Source organism: Synchiropus splendidus, chromosome 7, assembly GCF_027744825.2.
Source record: "Synchiropus splendidus isolate RoL2022-P1 chromosome 7, RoL_Sspl_1.0, whole genome shotgun sequence".
In the NCBI taxonomy this organism is placed as follows: domain Eukaryota; kingdom Metazoa; phylum Chordata; class Actinopteri; order Syngnathiformes; family Callionymidae; genus Synchiropus; species Synchiropus splendidus.
In genome coordinates, this window is record NC_071340.1 from 19,732,702 (window position 1) to 19,751,523 (window position 18,822).

Genomic DNA, 18,822 nt, shown 5'->3' on the forward strand with positions numbered 1-18,822 from the left:
GCCAGATTAAAGGAGCCATGTTACGTCATGGCATCCCGTATTAAAACCTCAGCCTGCTGTAAGTGTTTTTAATGAATCACTTTCTCAGATGTTTGACGCGTCTCTGCCATTCCAAACATCAGACCAACCCCAGCCTCGCTGAGAAATGAGCGTCGGTCCCTGTGGCTTTTCCCACTTTCCTCCACTCCCCGAACATCAGCTTCCCTCTGGGCCGACGTGACAGACGCTCACAGAACCAGTCTCAGCTGTTTGCCACCAGATCTCACCATCACGACAGGCGTCCGATCCTCCACAGCAGGTTCGGCCACATTTACCAACACACCTGAGTCACAGGGGCTGGCGGGGTGTGTGCGTGTGTGTGTGTGATGCTAGCCCTGTTAGCTCGCATTGACGTCTCCACCTCCGAGCTGGCTCACAAGGGAGTTATCGATTAGCATTAAGCATTCATGCAGATGGCCAATCCAGAGCAACGACGGCCCTGGGAGCGACGTGTGTGTGTGAGTGTGTGTGTGTGTGGGGACCAGGTCTTGGTACAGACACACTGGCTGGAGGCTAAGCCTCAATTTGAGGATGAAGGCTTCAAAATAACTGGGTCATTATCCTTGGGTTTCAGTTTGGTTCTGGTTAAGGTCAGCCATTTGTTTTGGATGGTTAGGTTTAGAGTGAGCGGCTGGGGAAAGGGTTATGGCCGTGAGAAACCTCACAGTGTCCCCACAAGGATAGAAATACAAACATGTGCGTGTGCGCAAAACATGTCTGTAGTGTCCCGACTCACGTCAGTCAGTGAGTCAGTGAATAGCAAATACATTCATTTGAAGACTCTGGATAGTCAAGGCTTGTCTTTTGCCTCGATCACCCAATGATAAAAGGATAAAATATACACATCATAGACTTAGAAATATTCATCATCAGTTGCCCTTATTTTCTACAACTCGACATGACTTGTATTTACAACTAGAAAAGCCCATTTATCAGCTCTTGAATTCAACAGTCACCTACTGAAATATGGGCCTAGAATTGTTCACAAAGTGCTCGAGATACTGATAAACTTTTTTGGACAAATATGTCTATGTAAGTGACAAAAAATATAAGTGTCAAAAACGGCATCTTGAGTTCCGTTATGAAGAGAAACTACCAATACTTAAAGATATATCGGCAGTCATGAATGTTCCGTTGGCTTCTCAGCTCATTTTCCACATAAATACTTTTCAGCTAATAAAATGACGTTCAATATTTTCCTCATCTCACCAAAATAAGCCATTTAAAAGTCAAATATTTGATGTATGTTTAAAAAGAAAATGTTTAAAACTTCCAAGGTCTCTAGTCACATGACTTCAAATGGCTTCAAATATGAAGTGGAACTTAAGATTCATCTTACTTTTCATGAGGAAAATATAGCACAGATTTTCATTCAATCATTTTACTGTATGAAAAGGTAGGACTCGCACTTCCACTCTAATGTTTGAGGAAGAAACGGTGAGATTTCTTTGTCTAAACTGGGCGGTGGGAGGAAACCATGAGTCTGGCATCACAATAAAACACTTTGCGAGGACTTAACCTGAGCAGCTGAGATTTAGCAATCCAGATGACATCATCCGTTGGTAGAACCCAACAGTGAAGCAAGTCAGTGGAAGAAAAATGCAGGTCTCACTGCTGGAACATGTTCATGCCACTATAATAAAGTACTGTAAGGCTGTTGTTAGCGTGTTCTTAGCGCTGTTGCTTGAGGGCCCCGCGTGCCTGTCCATATGGCACATATGAAAGTGAGAATAAGACCAGACAGAGTGTCGAGGAGGCAGCCAATAGGTGTCTCCTGCAACTGTAGTGAAACAAGAGCAGACTCTTACTAGTGAAGTTACACAACTTTCTCTCCCGACTCATGTCAATGCGTTCACCAGCCAGGTCTTAACACCTTAGTTTTCCATAAATAAGCAGATGAAACATAGGACCGCCACAAAAACTGTTTCAAATTCTCAGCATTTTTCTGTTTTTTTTTAAGATGAGCTTTTACAGTGTGAGCTTCGTTGTTGCCATGTGAGCCCAAGGGAGTCAAAACTTGTGGAGGCATAGAGTTATTTCTGAGAGAGCTTGAGTCTGACTCCTCCAAATCTAAGATGGTGGCTCTCAGTCAGAATGTCTTCAAGTGTCTCGGGACCTTGTTCAAGAGTGAGGGAAGGAAGGAGGGTCCGGTCACGAGGAAAAGAGCTGAGCCAGGAGGCAAAACTTCCACTGGCAAGGAACAAGATCATGTCAAGAAGCGACAGCGTTTCCTGTGAGGCTGCTAGACTCTCCCTTAAAGTGAAGGTGGAGACTTCATCTATCTGGGAGACTCTGAAGTGGAACCACAGCTCCTCCTCTTTTTTTGGATGCCAACCCGATTATGGAAGGTTCCATTACGCCGGTTTCTCTTGGTTAAAACCATGGTGTTCCACCTGCAGAGCAGGAGAAGACCAAGCTCCAGTGGCTGCTCCCAATCTCAGACAAGCGATGGACACTTCTACTCAACGTCATTCCTCTATTTTCCCGCTGCATTTTTACACATTATAGTATCCGTATTACTATATTTCCCCCCTGATACATCACGTCTTTCCTCGCTTGTGGTTTTGTCAACTTCCTCCTCAGTTTCTGACTGGAATCCGTCATTGTTGCGTAACAGCATCTCACCAAAAGCATGAAAAGTCGGTGGTAAATAAAGAGCACGACGACGCTCTGAACACAGTCAAAAGAAACACCACGTCTCTCAGCAGGGTCGCCGGGGTTAAGCCAGCCTCGGCACCATCTTCATCAAGCCCCTAAAATATTAAGCGCCGCCACATTTGTTTACAACTTCAATAAGCCTGTGCGTGCGGCTAATCATCTTAGTCCCCTAATCCAGCAGGAAGCCACACTTCCGTCTCCCTCTGATGTCGCCTCCCGTCCTGCGATGCTGCTGGTTCCTGCGCGCTGTCAGCCATCGCGGATCACTTCTGCGCTTCCTTGTCACATCTGTCACTTGGAATATACTGGAGCTTTTTTTCCCTTCTTTAAAGCGACTGATGATCCTCGGGGTGCAAACATTGCTCAGACAAACACCAGGAGAGCGGAGCTACCTTTAACGTCATATTTATTGTTATTTAGTTACTCAATAAAACATATACAGATATATACAATATGCAGGAAAACAGACGACTGCACTTTACTTATTATTAAAAAAAAAGTAAACAAAAAAAACGAACAAAAATGAGTTCATAAATTGCCGTCACAGTCCTCCATCTATCGTTTCAGAAATTCAACAGAAGCTTTATTTAAAGATTACAAGATTGCCTAACACACAGCAATTTCTCTATTATACATGTGCAATACCAATAGTCCTTTTTTTTTTGTTTTCATTTCCCTTATTCACAAACGTTTCAGTTGCCATTGGCTGACTTGTTTACAGGTGGCCGAGCTCATGCGGTCGGCAGAGGAAGGATTCGAAGAAACAAAAGCAGCAAATAAAAGGAGGAGAAGCCGGTTACATTCACGCCTTCGTCTGCGGCCGGGACACGTTGATGGGACTCTTTTGAGGGTGTCGTCAGGTCAAACATAAAATGACTTTCAAATTCACACCTACAAAAATTGTAAATAAAAACAGTGTGTTGGAGTCTAGAACGGAGCTGGAGGTTTGCTTGGGACACAATCGCAGCCAGTGGTAACTGAATTCCTCTTGCTTTTCATCTCTTGACATTTCTTTAATTTTCTTCAAAAAAAAAAAAGAAAAAGAAAAAGAAAAAAATATATATAGATTTGAGGTTTTTTTCCGATATGGTTGAGTGGAGCCCACGCTGCATTGTCCAGCACGGAGTGGGCGAGAGTGTGACTGCGTTTGTGAGCGGGGAGATGCTATTCATGTGTGTACTTTAAGTGTCTGTGTGTGTGTGTGTGAGTGTGTGTGTGCATTTATGAATATAAATGTCTTTCTCTCCCTGAACAGGCAAGAGGTGCTCACAGTTGCCTCACCTCCACCTCCTCGCTGCCATCGCTCTTTATCATCATTACGAGTCTCTCAAGCTTTTCATTCTCTCGCCGCCGTCTTTTCATTCAAGTCAGTGCTGCCACAAATGTCCCGAATCGGTTGGAGATATCAGAGTGAAGCGAGCGCCAGGAGGAGACCGGGGCCCCTCGGCCCTTGCTGTCCCCCAACTCGTCTGTGCAGTGGACGGACAGGCACTGCAGGTGGGTCCCGCCGCCGCTCGCTCCCCCGGCTCCCGCGCCGCTGGCTCCGCTCTTGCTCTGCGACAGCTCCGCTTCTGAGGAGCAGAACAGACGGGGAAGGGTTAACCAAGGCATTTATAATGAAACCAGCGTCATGTCTCACATCCCACTCACAACCTGCGCCGTGAAATGAATCATCCCACCTCCCTGTTTTAAACCACCCAGAGGAGACGCGGTGCCCTCGCACACGTGGAGTGGCCCCGGGTCAAGCATGCAAATCTAAGATCGACCCCGATCGGAAGGTCAGAGGGCAGGCACAAAACCGGCCTTTAACCCCGATTGACCCGATTTACCGGTATAATGGCCGTGCCGCGGCATGGACCCCGCGTCACCAAGGTGCGGCACCTCTAGTCAAACGGCAGAACGAGTCATGGCACACCATGAACCGGAAGGTTTCAGTCTTATAAATGTTCAGTTGAAGGGCATTAAACTAGCCACACATTAAAAGGTAGGTGAAACCTGGTCAACGTTTCTTCAGAATTGAGTTTTTGTATTCATTGTGTCAGCGAAAAGAACACATGGAATGACACCTTGCTATTTGGCTGGAACTTGAGCGCATTCATTTTGAGGTATTCATAACACAAAAAAAAACTTTCAAGTCTCACAATGTTACACCCCAACCAAAACATCCATGATGGAGGAGACAAAATGAGATTCAGACACCTCTGAATAGGGACAAAATAAAGGCAGCAAAGACATCGACTCCCTTCCTCCCTGACAGTTTCCGGCGACTGTCGACCATTCTGGTGTCAAATAGAGAATTATGACCAATGAATTATGTTTAAAAATGTATCGGTTCACGCCACTACAGGTTTGTGGTTGCACTTGGAAGAAAACTCGGGAAAGAGAATCCAGGTTCGAGAGGATGATGGGAAGTTCCTTCCCACTGAGCTACACACAAACGCTTCAAACTCCAGTTGCTGTGGGACAGAAATCAAGAAAGTTTAAGGGTGAAATATTTAAAAGAGCGAGCGAGATAATAGAGGACAATGTGTTTTGACACGCGTGTTGCATTGTGTGCTTTGGGTTTTGCCTCCAAGCGCGCTCACAGCACAAAGGAGGCGCATGTGAAGATGCTAGTGATCCTTCGCTAACATCAGTCCGACGACTTTCCCGTCTCCTCCGAGCTCCGATCGCATCTCTGCCCCGCTCCGTGTGGATGCTTGAAACGGATCGGCACAAAAGAGGCTCGGCTTCGCGGTTGGTGTGAAGACAGGCACGGAACGGCTCTGACAAGCTGAGTTACACGTGTCAGCGGAGGGAGAGGCTGTGATAGACGCCACAGTCTGGGTGAAGAAAAGCCCACATCACAACAGTCTGCTGCTCAGCTCGGAGACACTGATGCTCCGTGTCAACCACGGGTGTGACGAGAAACTGGTTCGAGACGCGGCGCTTTAGCATGAGTAACTTTGACCTATTGTTCACCAGCAGAATTGGTGAAATAATGGATTGAATGATAGTCCTGGTGGAGCTGCTGTGTCATGTCACGCGACTGGAACCGACTGAAAATGGATTAACATAAGTCATGGAGCATCAAGATTCTGGGTTCTGTGATACCAACGCAGTCCAGTTTCAGCATCCCGCCTCCCTTCTAAACCCCACAGGGCGGCGGGGACGAGGCCGGAAGATTCACCGAGTCTGAGGCAGAGTGGGCAGGCGGCACGGTGCTCTGCCCCCCAGCCTGTCTGAGCTGAGACCACTGGAATGGAAAAGTGGGGGGATTTTGCGAAAGGTCAAGCAGCCAAGGCTCCTGTTGTTTGCGCGGTGTTGCGTCTCTCCCGCCGCCACTTTTGGGGAATTTCCTCCCTGCTATCCCACACGATAAGAGATGGGTGTCGAGGGGAGCGTTTGTGACAAGGCCCGGCGTTTGCCAGAGGGTCCAGCGATACACCTCAGCACGCCGGCCGCCCACCTCGCCCCCCTCATCTGCCCTCCAGCACCCGCCGGCAGCTCATGCTAGCTGGGCACAGCAGGGTCCGCACCGGCCTGAATATGCAGCCAAGCGTTCCCCCGGCTCGCCGCTGACACACAGCGAACTGACAACACGCCAGGCCAAAAACACACAACATGCCAACAACAGTGCCGCCTCTGCTGCCGCGCTCACACCAGCCCCTCAGCTGCTGCTCCAGATAGACGCTCACACGTGTCGCACTGCCGTCACACACACACTCACAACGTTAGCTCAAAGGTTTCTGAGCCACTCTAAAAACAGAATAAATGTGTCGCTCAATAAGAGCAGCTAAACCTGCAGATCACATGACCCAGAACGCACCTCACACCTCTTCTTCTCCACAGGGTTCCTCAGGTCTAGTGTATGGAGCACGGCACTGTTGGCTTGTGGGCGGATCACAGGCTGCTTTTCCGCTGTTAAACTCAAATGTCATCTGTAGGATAAGGTGTTGCTGCTATATGGTGTGAGATCTCCAGCTTCCTTCACACAAAAGGCCTTCACTTGAACGGACTTTGATCCTTCACAAAGTCATATTAAGCCTCAGTGAGTGCTATTTCACCAACAACATCTTATTTGACAGGAAAAAAAGGGCTTCATTCTGAGCCATGACGCAGGTTTACACGATTCAGACAGAGCTGAACGGCATGGCGCTTTAGCTCATATCAAGATGATATAGATGATATAAGGCAGCAAGCTTCCAGCGTGAACCTTTTGTTTCCAGAGAGAATTCATCACAACGCTGCGTATAATGACATTCAATGAGACAATCCCTGTTTAAGTGCAGCGACGCTCACACTTGACCAGCGTGGGATTATGATATTAGCCTGCATTATGCCAGAGCGCTGTGGGGGGAGAGGCACTCGTTTTTACCGAAAAATCAAGACACTCCACTTAAATTGAGAGCATTATCCACGGAGCCGTGTTCGATCACAAGTGGAAACGCCGGTGTGAAATTCTACATCACACAAATCCCAAATCGCCGTGACATTTTACAAGGGGAGGAATCTTTTTTTTTCCTCTTCTCCTATTAAGATCCATCTTGTTATGGCTGTTCGCAGACTAACGGCGAATTCATATCCAGGGTAATATCTCAATAATAGCCTATTCATCTGAGGGGAACAAGTGCTCAGCACCAACAAGCGACGGGGGAAACACCTAATAAAAGGAGAACAGTTACGGTGAGGAGCAGCTGCGCTCCGCCACAAACACTCCTAAATAAGCTTAACCACATTACAGACGGAAAACATTACGGCTGTGACACGCAAAGGTAAATACACGATTCAGCTTGATGTGCCGATATCGCTCCATCGTTCACACCAAATGCTGCGCTTTGTTAGTGACGCGACGACACGCACAAACGCTGGCAGGCGGCAGGGTTTTGGAGTCGTCTACAGAGACGCCACGATCTGCTGCGACGGGCGCCGCTTTGACTGCCGCGGAGGAGCGGCGCATGTCTGGATGACACGGATGTGTCTGCCAGCTGACGGCCTGACAAGGGTTTTACGTGTCACAACAACGCGGCTTCGCAGGTAAACAACGGCACTTTCAGACGCTTTCTACCACTTTGTTGCGACTCCAGACAGGTAGAAAGTCAACATTAGCCTTTTGCTATGCTAAAGGTGTCGCTCTTTCACGCAGTTAGCTGCCTTTTGTTGCTTCTTTTTAAAGTTGTAGCAGTTAGCTGCTGCTTTTTTTTTAACTTTATAGTAATATTTAAGAGACTAATCTTATCTTATATTTTCGAATGAACCCATCACATGTTTAAGTTCATACCAGCCAACACTTCTCATATTTTAGTCGCTTATACCACAAACAGGCTCAAATTCAAAATGCTAGTCTTTAAAATGAGGTTCTAAGTCACCATTGTCCAAAATGCACTGCAACAGTCAAAGTCATAAAATTATTAAAGCAAGCATCCTGACTCGACTGGTAATCGAAAAACACTGTCTGTGTATAAAAAAAAAAAGCATCAAATGTTGGAAAGAAAAGGAGGATAAAGCACAAGCTGTGTGTGTTTTTTTCTTCTTTTCTCTTCCAACTGTCACATTGATTTCCCAGGCTCGGGAATCTCATGCGGCAAGCCTCTGCCCTTTTCTCTATCCCGAGCTCGACTTCCATGACGACACTTCACCTCTGACCCCGTGCACCCAAGGCCGCGACCCCGTCCTCACTGAACACAAACCGGCCCAATCACAAGGCTCCGCTCGCTGACAAAAACACCCAAAGGCCTCCGCTCCTATGACAGTGTGTGACATCAGGTCAGATTCCTTTAGCATAACAACTAGCGCTCCGGCCTTGTGTGAGTGTGTGTGTGTGTGTGTGTGTGAGGAGCCAGTCTTTGTCAGCACAAAAATAACCAGCGCAGAGAACAGCAGCATAATAGTCTGGAATGTTCTGAAACACCTGTGATGGCGGGAGTGAATGGAGGCGAGCGGAGGAAAGTCGGGGTGATAGGTATTTATGAGGGCTGAAGCTGACCTTTCCCAACATGGAGGGGATCTGGGTGGGGGGGATCAGAGGCGCACATTTCACTGCAAAGGGCACCAGAGGTTATTTTGGTTTAAATTTCAACTCTGTTTTTGGGGCCTCGGACATAAAGAGTGGAGAGAAGAAAAAGAACACGTCCAGGCAGGCATCGCCTTCAGCGCTCTCCAGCTACACACCCATCCGCTTCACACACACACACACACACACACACACACTGGCAGCCTTCAGGCCGGGAGGATCGCTGGGAACCCAAATGAGAGGATGGGAAGTGATTGACTGGCTGGTTCTGAACGGAGCCTCTGATGCGAGGAGGTTCGATGACATCATGAGCTCCACTGTCCCTCACACAACTTTTCCTCATTTCCTTCTTCGATGACAAGACAACCACTTGAAACGGTCCACGCATGAGTCATGCATTTGTTTTCTCTCAAGTTAAATTCATGTTCTTGGAACCCAAAAGTATCACAACCAGCGGCGCACAAAAACTCCACGATTACTTACGTAGTAATACACACACTTCTTTGAAGCTTATGACAGAGAGGAAAACGAAAAGTACACGCAAAGAAAATGTCACATTACTACAGACTTGTTATTCAACACTGACTAGATTTAGACTCTTCTTTTCCCCCTCACTCCACCACTTTCTAAAACTTTTTCCCTCTCTGTTTTAGCTCACTGCGACACAAGTTATTACGCAGTATTTTAAAATACACTCACTCTGTCAATATGTGCACAAAACCTCTGAATATTAAAACAGTAAATAATACCAACTCTGCGGAAATAGTTTGTAGAAAATTCATACATTGATAAGCGCACTGTGTGACGACAGAACAGACGTTTAAAATAACCTGTGTATTTCCACAATTTGTATTTGTATTCTGTGGTTGGATTTGTAGGCAGACGTCCCTGGAGTTTAAACAGCCACTTGGTTTGCGTTGAATAAAACGCTGACAACAGTGTGCGTCCACTGACCATCATACACAACTTGTAAGTCACCTCACATAACTCCCCTCAACAACACAGCAACACACAGAAGCTTTCCACTCCATCCAAAATCGTTTGACACCTGAAGAGACAAGATAAGTTTGGGAAATAATATAACCAGGGCTAATTGTTACGATGATCATGATGGTTATCACACATCACTGTGTGTGTGTGTGTGTGTCTGCTGCTGCACAGGAGTTTTGATATAAAACACCTTGTAATGACAGGTAAAGAACACACACCGCCCCGAGCTGTTTTTATCCACATGCAAGCATGTGCCAATCACTTTCTTCTTTCTTCGGCGAACGGAAATAGAAATTACCGCCACCATTGTCACGGAGGAACGTCAAAGGCAGGTAGTCTCACAGGACGGATCTGGGCGCCGGAATATCAATACTCTCGCTCGCTCTGGCGATTAAAGTGCTTTGGAGCAGCCACGATAAGATGCAAGTTCCCCCCCTGTTTCAAAGCTGTCAGAACCGCCGAGATTTGATCACTATCACAGCGGGTTTGGGTCGGATTAATCTGAGAGAAACTAGTCTACAGGGTCAACAAACTCTGCTGGGAAAGAAAAAAGAAAAGGACAAAAAAAAAAAATGTGTGGAACAAACAGAGTGAAAAATAAAAATAACCGAATCACTTCCTGCCCCTGTTATCAGGACTTTGCATGAGTTTCCAAATAAACCGTCAGCTTCAAGATATATACACAGCAGAGGGAAAGAGGAAGAGCGAGAAATGTTCTTCTCTTTCTGAAGGAAATTCTGTCAACAGCTCGCCGGCTACACTCGTATTTTAAGTTTGACGGATCATTTCGAGATTTTAAGACTTCATTTGATGTCAGAAAGAAAAGGTGTCCTTGTGAATGATATGGCATTTTGAATAAATAATGTTGCCACTTTTATTTCACAGGGTTTATGTGTGCACCCAGGCTAATAGCTTCAGACCCCAAACAGAGTGAGGGAGTGTAAAAAGCTTTCTCTGATTCATTTATTAAGAATATTTTCATTTCATATTTACCCTCTGCTGCACTTTCAAAATGGCTTGAATATATGTTAAAAAAAAACCCATAATATTTTGATTACAAGCGTGTCTGTGTTCCATCATCCATAATTTGTGTATTTAAAACATTGCAAACCACATTCAAGGGCAATTGCATTTTTACATTTTATTTTACATATTTTTTTATATCCTCACAAATTAATTTCTACCTTTAAATAAATACATATATATATAAATAAATGAATAAATAACTGTGTTGTTTACTTTCTTTTAGTGTTTTACCATGATAATAAATGTATTTTTAAATGTACTGATAAAATCATGAATTAAAACAGCATTTTAAGTATGTGTGTGTGAGAGCAAACACATTTCACACCACATTTAAAATATAACTCACAAAACGAAAACAAGAAACACGAGGATACTAAATATAATGTACTTTTTTTTTTTAAATGAAGATTTACATCCAGATTTCATTCGCAAAAATAATTACATGACAAATTGAAAAGGAAAATTCGTGCAAAAACATCCTCTTGTTAATTTCAATAAAAATGAATTTGACTTATTATTTCTGGATGAAACCAAATGAGTGCGAGAACGCGAGTGACGGAGAGAAGCCAGAGCAGTGGTGAGAGAAGGTGGCGCTGGGATGCAGGAACCTCAGCGTGGGCAATGACTTCTCTTAAATGATGATGTTATTTTGCTCCCTTCTGTGTAGCCCAAGCATCAGATTCAATCTCCAAATCCTCCGCCCCTCCCAAACACACCTCCACCCTTTTTCATCTCTGCTGTCTGAAGCACTCAAATGAGAAACTGTCAGGAGCCGTGATTTGTGCTAACTAGCTATCGATCGCTCCTGAGCTGCACGGAGGAGACGCGGAGAGGGAAAGTGGAGAAATGCACTTCTTCTGAAAACACTAGCTGCTGCTTCCCCACATGGAAGAGTGTGAGCTTAATACATTAAAAAAAAAAAAAAGTATTTAAATAGAATTATTGAAATTATTCAAATTAAGGGAATATATATATATATATATATATATATATATATATATATATATATATATATATATATATATATATATGTATATATATATATATTCAGCTTCTGCTGCACTCTCATAAGGTTTAATGCCTTGAATAAATATATATATATATATATATATATATATATACAGGAACACACTCACACACAGTGGCACAGTGTGTGTGTGTGCGTGTGTTTGCCGGAGGCTAAAATCTGTGGTGCTACTTATCTATTGATTTAAGTGACTTCAGTGATATTAGGGCTCTAAGTTACAATGGGAGTAATATTACCCGACACCCACTGCGCGCTCGCACATAAACAATGCGAGTCCAGACAGGAGCGCTGCGCGCCCCCGCGGCTCCGTGCACCAGCGCTGATCAGAACAAAGACGGCTCGCGCTTTCATTGGAAATAAATGCAGTGAAACGATCGCGCACACGCATCGATGCAAATACACGCATGCGACATGTGACTCCGTGTTTTAGCTCAGTAGGTTTCGTGTATTTGGCGCGGTTTGGCGGAGGAAATGAGTGGAAAGTGACGGAGGTGCGCGCGCGTTTATATTATTTTTACACATTTTACAAACAGAAAAAAGCACCAATTGAATAAAAATACCGTACAACACAGCGAGGGAATACAAGGGACTTAAATGCCAACGCATAAATAGATTTTTGTTTATCAAAAAAAATGAAAAAAAAAAAAAGAGGAAACGATCTTCTACACACAACGACGGACAAATGCGATTTATGTCATAGTTTTGCGTTGCTATTTAACCCGAGTAATCCTGTGGCTCCATTCCCCCTCGGCCACACTGATCCCGGGATAATAACAAAAACAAACAAGGCGAGCGGGGGGAACCCCGCTGCGTCAACGCGTATCCTCCAAAAGCTATTAATCTTGTCTTTGGAGGTGTTCACCCTGAAAAGCGAGATAAAGAGCCGCCGGAAACGTGGACTGTTCTCCGAGTATTGTGGTGAAGTGACTGTACAGTCTGAGCACACAGGCGCACACGCGTCCAGTGGAGGCTCTCACTTTAACAACCATAAACCATTTTTGAATTTTGTTTTCATATTTTTAATTTAAAAAATGCATGTGGATAATAACTCGACTTTTATTTCACCCTTTTACGTGGCAAAGATTGGTTTGCTCAGAAACAAAAGTGGACAGAGAGGGTGAATAAAAACTTGTCCTTTACCTTCTTTGCTGCTGTTTTGGCTCTTCTTCTCCCAGGGTCCCATGGCCTTGTCATCCTCTGACCCATCCATCATGGCCTTGTCGCTGGGCACGAACCAGGTGGCGTGCTGCTCTGCCATGAGAGTGTCGAGGTCAATAGTGCCCATGGAGTTCTTCCCAGCGTCAGGGCTGCAGTTGGCCAGGTCGCTGTCTCCGTTCTGCGCAGGGCAGTCGCCGCTTTTTTTGCCGTTCTTCATGGCCAGAGGTTGATCCTCAGAAATGCTGAACTGCTGCCTCTGGAGCTGAATCTGGGCCTGCAGAATCTCCAGAGGGTGGATTTCGTCCTGACCAGAGGTGCTGGATGGAGTGCGTACCTGCTCGACCCCTGGAGTCCCCGGATGGCTCACTCCACTGGTGCCAGTGAGTCCATAGCTGTCCGGTGTAGAGGTAGTATGATTATTCACGCCCATGCCCAGGGGCTTCTGTCCGCTGATCAAAACATGCTCACCTCTCTGCACGTTAGGTGAGCCGCTTATCATGGGGCTGCGGTTGGGCTTAGAGGCCGAGTTGCCTGCCGCATCTGAGCTGGAGGACACCTCGTCCTCATTGCCATAGTGGGTGCTGACATCGTCAGGAAAGTCCACTCTGGGTGAGCTCGAGTCAGACTTGGTGACACTTTGAATGCCGCTGTCCAAAGAGGACATCAGGTCGGCTTGATCGCCCAACATGAGGTCTCCTCCTTTCCCCCAGGAGGGTGACTGAAGGTGTTTGTCGTGGGGCGTGCCCCCTCCCCTCTCCCCAACACCAGCTGAAGGGGTCTGCTGGCCTGGACTCACAACAGGGTTGCCATTGTCAGAGGAAAAAAAAATCCCAGGACTCACATGTCCGCTGTCTCTTTTTCTCCTCCCTCTCCCTCTCCCACTCCCTGTTGTTGCCTTCCCCTCACTGCACGGGGTAGCGTCCATGTTGTAATTTGGGGAGAGGGCACTGGCTTCCCCCTGCAACGTCTGGCTTTGACTTGCAGGCTTAGTGTTGCTATTCCCAGTGCCAGGCATCTGGCTGTTCTGGGAAGTGCTGCTCTGAAAATATTCAGGACCAGCGCTGCCAGTCCCATTCGATGTGCTGCTATTAATGTCCTGCTCCGTCTGACTCAGTTTTCTCTTGCCCTCGTTTTGGTTCTTCTTGTTGAACGTTACGTTGAGATTAGGGGCCCCAAGGCTAGCGATCATGTTCTGGCAGGCTGTAGAAAGGGCCGCCAGGCAGCTCTGGCCAAAAACACTGTCTTTAGCGCTGGTTTTGCTGAAATTCCCCAGAGACAGTGCTCCCAGCTTGCTAACGGACGACCGCTGGCCCGAGGAAAACTCAGACTGAGTGGAGTAGCTCCCCGGTGAGGTGCTCACACCCTGGGGGACACTATGAGGTGGACCTGGACGATTGGCTCCTCCGTAGGGAAATGGTGGCTGTGCCCCCATCGGAGGCGCGGGGAAGTCAGTTGGCCGCCTCTCCGTTGCTGCGTTTGGATGCCCCGACCCTCCTCCTGCTCCTGGAGACTGCATCTGTGCGAGGTTGCCCATGTTCCCACTGAACTGCGAGTGCATTCCAGGAGAATGGAGCGCTTGTACATGCCCATCTGCAGGCATCCTCATTGGCTCCTGCATGCCCATGCCCGGCCGAAACATCATGCCAGCCCCATTTTGCTGCAGCCCCATGTCATGAGGACCTGACTCATTGCCTGCTCCACCCATACGCCGTGACATCATCTCTCCTGGAGGGTGAGACCCTTGGAACCAAGAGTTCTCCTGAGTGACGTGAGAATTTTGTCCATCAATAGAAGGCATTCTGCCATTGTTTTCCCTCTCAAAGTTGGGTTGAGGCATGTTTCCCACTGAGCCTCCATGAGCCATCGGACCAGAGGGAACATCTCCGTGATGACCCAGCTGCTGCAAACTGGGCTGCCTCATCCGCTGCTGCTGGTTTCGAGAGGCCATCTGTTTGATCATCATGGCTGCGTTCTGCCGCTGCTGCAGCGACTGCTGCTCGGGTCCTGAATGCTGAAGTGGACCGGGAGGGAAAGCCTCGCTGACTGGGGGGGTGAACTCTCCAGGCAGTCCGGGGTACGCAGAAGGGGAGAGGTGGTTATCAAGGCCACCGCACCAGCCTTCACCACCATGTGCATTTGGGAAGTCAAATCTAGGCCTCTTGGCCATGTTCATATAAGGAGAGTCAAAGTGTTGGAGCCTCTGATTTGGGGGCTGTTGGGAGGGGAGAGGAGCTGGCTGTTGCATATTAAACATGGGGTCCCCATAGGGGTGCAAACCTCTATTTTCCAGTCTATGAATAGGATATTCAAACTGGTTGTGTTGGCCAGGCATCATGACCCCTCCGTCCAGAATGTTGGGGTTAGTGGAGCCAGGCTCTGCCTGGGGGGGTCTCGGGAGGCCAGGGGGGCACGAGTTCTGTCTGGCTATCAGTCCAGCCTGTTGCTGCTGCTGCTGCTGCTGCTGCATTAGAGGATGCCTCGCATTGACCCCCGGCTCCATTCCGACAGGAACCTTTCGGCCATTTCCAAAGCGCTCAAAAAAGACTCCATGTTGAGGCTGCTGTGGCTGATGTCCCTTTGAAATGCCCTGCATACCAGGGGCTCGTGACATCCCGGCGTTCCCGGGAAAACTCCCACCCGGCACAGGCCGACCTGGGCCAAAGTGAGGGAGCTGAGAGTCAGACTCAGAGGGGGAGAATACAGGTACGTCGAAATGTCCAGACGGGGGCTCATTAGAGAAATTGTACTCTAATCCCTCCACGGCTGCCTGGTTCGGAAGCCGCCGCGACTCCAGGCTGTGAGAGTCGGTGGACGATGAGGAGGATGAGGGGAGGCCGTGGAAGGATGCTGCCCTGTTCGGGGACTGGTCCAAGGGTAGACAGGGCGCTGGAACAGCATGGTTGTTGTTGGGAGGCCCGTGGTGTTGGAAGTCAGGCATGTTGCCATGCCGCTGCTGCTGCTGCTGCTGGGGAAAGCCATCGGCCGCTTGTCCGTCCGCTAGAGGATCAAAACCTTCCCCGAAGCTCTGCTGTGGTCCCATGGCATTGTTGTTATAGCCCATTAGCCTGCCACCATGCAGGCACGACGACCCGGGTTCCGGCCCTCCGAAATTCCCGCTGAAGTGATGTTGGTGGGGATGAGGTTGATGGCCGTGTGGGTGAGGTTGCTGGTTGTTGAAAAATCCATGCATGGGCCCCTGCTGCTGCTGCTGCGGCGGCGGCGGCTGGAGTCCCCCACCTGCGTGCATGTCTGAGTGGCCCCGCGGATGAAACCCTCCGTACTGCTCCCCGTTCATGTTCATGTTGAGCCCCAGCATTTGCGTGTCACTCATGGGGCCCATGCCTGCGTCCACGGCTCCCGGGGGGCCTCCAGCGTGGAACCCGGGACTCTTATAATGAGAGCCCATATTCAGTCTCTGTTGGTTTACGCTTCTCTCTGACTGGCCGGGGGTTCTGCTATTAATCTGAGAAGCAAACTTCTCCAGCCTAAACATGCTCTCCTGCAATCAATCCCACATGATGGCAAGTTTGCCAGACCCGGGCTCAGTCCTGTCCACAGCACACAAGAGAGAGAGAGAGAGAGAATCGGAGAAGAAACATTAAGGCTTGAAAGTGGACTGGCATCCAGTATCAAAACTTACCTGACTGCTGCACATGGTGGCGGCTGGCAGAATTTCTCCACGGACACCAGGGTCCAGACGAAGCTCTTCTCTCCTCTTGATGTGAAAAACACACGCCTCTAACTCGCTGCGCAAATTAATCCAAAGTTACGCGAGCGTCTCCTGGGCGCACGCATGGCACACCAGCATCTCAGAGGAACGGAAACGTTTTGACAAAGCAAAATGACAAATTTGTCATCAAGTGAAAATTCCAGTCAAACGCTCCGACGCGGCATATTTCTGTGGATCAGAACATGAGAGGAGTCCCCGGAGTCGGCCGCCGTTTTAGAGAGGAATCTCGGCGAAAATGACTGAGAGGCATATATTTGAAATACGCTTCCAAAAGTCCAAACAAGCGTCAAGTCCACGAGCGCTCGCGCCGGGAGCTGAGCCGCGCGTTAGCCGCTCTGCGCCTCCGCCAGGCGGCTCGACCGCATCCTCGCTCCGCCGCGCCTGCTTCTGCCGTCCCAAAGAGTGCGCGTGTGTATCCCGCCAGAGAGCGAGGCGCGTCTGCTGAGATCAGTGCGAGTTCACCGCGGAGAGACTCACAGACACACTCCGCTCCGCCGCGCCGTGTGACACCAGTGCGTCCTCGGCAGCGAGCAACAAGTTTTGCATTTCTGCAGCCGCTTCCATCCAGCGAGCGGCAGCCAACCAGCGGGCCGGCAGCAGAGCGGGAGGCGGGACTAACGACGTTAAGGTGGTCCGGGGAGTCTGCGCGAGTGGAGCCTGTAAAGTGTGAATCAGATCCCTGGAAATGTCTGTCACACACTGGGTTTGATCGACCACCAGACGATGTCGCTCGGACAAAACAACAAGTCACAAATACAGATGTACGCCAGGTGCGCACCAAGTCGACTTTTGAGGACCTTTTTATTGGGTTTCCGTTTCTATTTTATAACAGCTTGCCAGTGAGCTAATGTTCTGTTTATAGTTATATCTTTTGGGATGAAATTACATGCAAAAACAATTCATAACCTGAATTACGATTTATTTATTCAGTTTTTAAAATAACTCATATAATGATTCAAATATCAAATTCCACTTTCTCTGTTTGTTTATGTCGTGGGGGCAGCAGTTGAAGCAAAAAAGCCCAAGATACTTAAAACTATTTTCAGTGAAACACTAAAAACCTCGAAACAATGTAAAAAAAATAAATAAATAAAAAGTAGCTATGGAAATGTAACTCTATTCTATATTCTACACAAGAAGAACTTGTGTCAGAACACACACTTATAGGTTTGTACTGCAATATAAAATAAAATAAAGTAAAATAAAAATATCAAGAAAGTATTTCACTCCGTTTAAATATGACAAAAAAAAACAAAAACAAATGGTCTAAACCCAAACTGATTTCCTATTTCCAACGGTACTAGATCATCCATTGTTGTTCTACACGTGCAACACACCAGCACCTCTTCCACCACATATATATTTAAATCAACTTTATTTGCCATGATTTTACAGACAGATAATCAATGACCAGCCAACGCATCGGTGGACACTGAGGAATTCAAATCAATGGGACAAATATTTAGATGTTTTTGTCCAACAGGGGCAGCATTTCACTCCAATAACCACCTCCAGATCCTTTAAAATAATGTATATTCTTCAAGATAATACTATATTGAGGTCGCTCACTGCTTGACCAGCTAGCGCGAGGTCACCTGAGGTCAGGTGTTTAGCGGTGCTTGATCTAAACCATATATTTTAAGGAGAATATTCAGGGGAAGGTTGGATCCAATGTCTGGGTGTGAAGGCCTTTTGATGGAGGTGTTGTCATGACCTTCATCAAGTAGCAATAAAAACACCCGAATGGAAATTATTCACCACAAATATGCATATAGCAAAACCTAGACCTGCGTCCCTCCTGCAGACGGACGACAGAGGTTTGGAGAATTTTGAGGGAAATCATTTTTTTCCCCCTGACTCTCTTTCTGTGCTGTGGCAGTTTTACCAAACAGACACAGTGCCCCCTAGCGGATTATACGAGAAGCGCACTCATGAAAAGAGACGATGTGATGGGCTTCTTTTATCTCAAAACAGTCTTTTCCATTAAGATGGAAAGAAAGAAGTAAAATGAATCAGAGATTCATATGTTACCAAACCACCCCTTTCTTTTTTGAACCAAAGCAAAACAACTTTGGCAACATTATGGAAGTGTCGCACACATTTTAGCAAAGAAATAGAATTAAATAATCACTGAAACAAACAAAATATTGTATATATATATATATATATATATATATATATATATATATATATATATATATA

General features: G+C 47.1%; 1 protein-coding gene across 3 annotated transcripts; it reads right to left on the minus strand.

Annotated features, from left to right (window-relative positions):
• Positions 1 to 3,086: 3,086 nt before the first annotated feature.
• Positions 3,087 to 18,742, minus strand: LOC128762000 (transcriptional activator MN1-like). 3 transcript variants are annotated; one of them, XM_053869707.1, is made up of 3 exons: positions 16,531 to 18,740; positions 12,873 to 16,438; positions 3,087 to 4,268 (listed from the first exon to the last, which is right to left on the minus strand). In XM_053869707.1, the coding sequence occupies exons 2-3, from the start codon at positions 16,381 to 16,383 to the stop codon at positions 4,060 to 4,062; spliced, it is 3,720 nt and encodes a 1,239-aa protein (XP_053725682.1). In that variant the 5' UTR covers positions 16,384 to 16,438; positions 16,531 to 18,740; the 3' UTR covers positions 3,087 to 4,059. The 3 variants fall into 3 exon arrangements, with proteins under 3 accessions (XP_053725682.1, XP_053725683.1, XP_053725684.1); XM_053869709.1 differs by lacking the exon at positions 3,087 to 4,268 and having other exon boundaries at positions 13,107 to 13,282; positions 13,359 to 16,438; positions 16,531 to 18,742; XM_053869708.1 differs by lacking the exon at positions 16,531 to 18,740 and having other exon boundaries at positions 12,873 to 16,523.
• Positions 18,743 to 18,822: the final 80 nt, after the last annotated feature.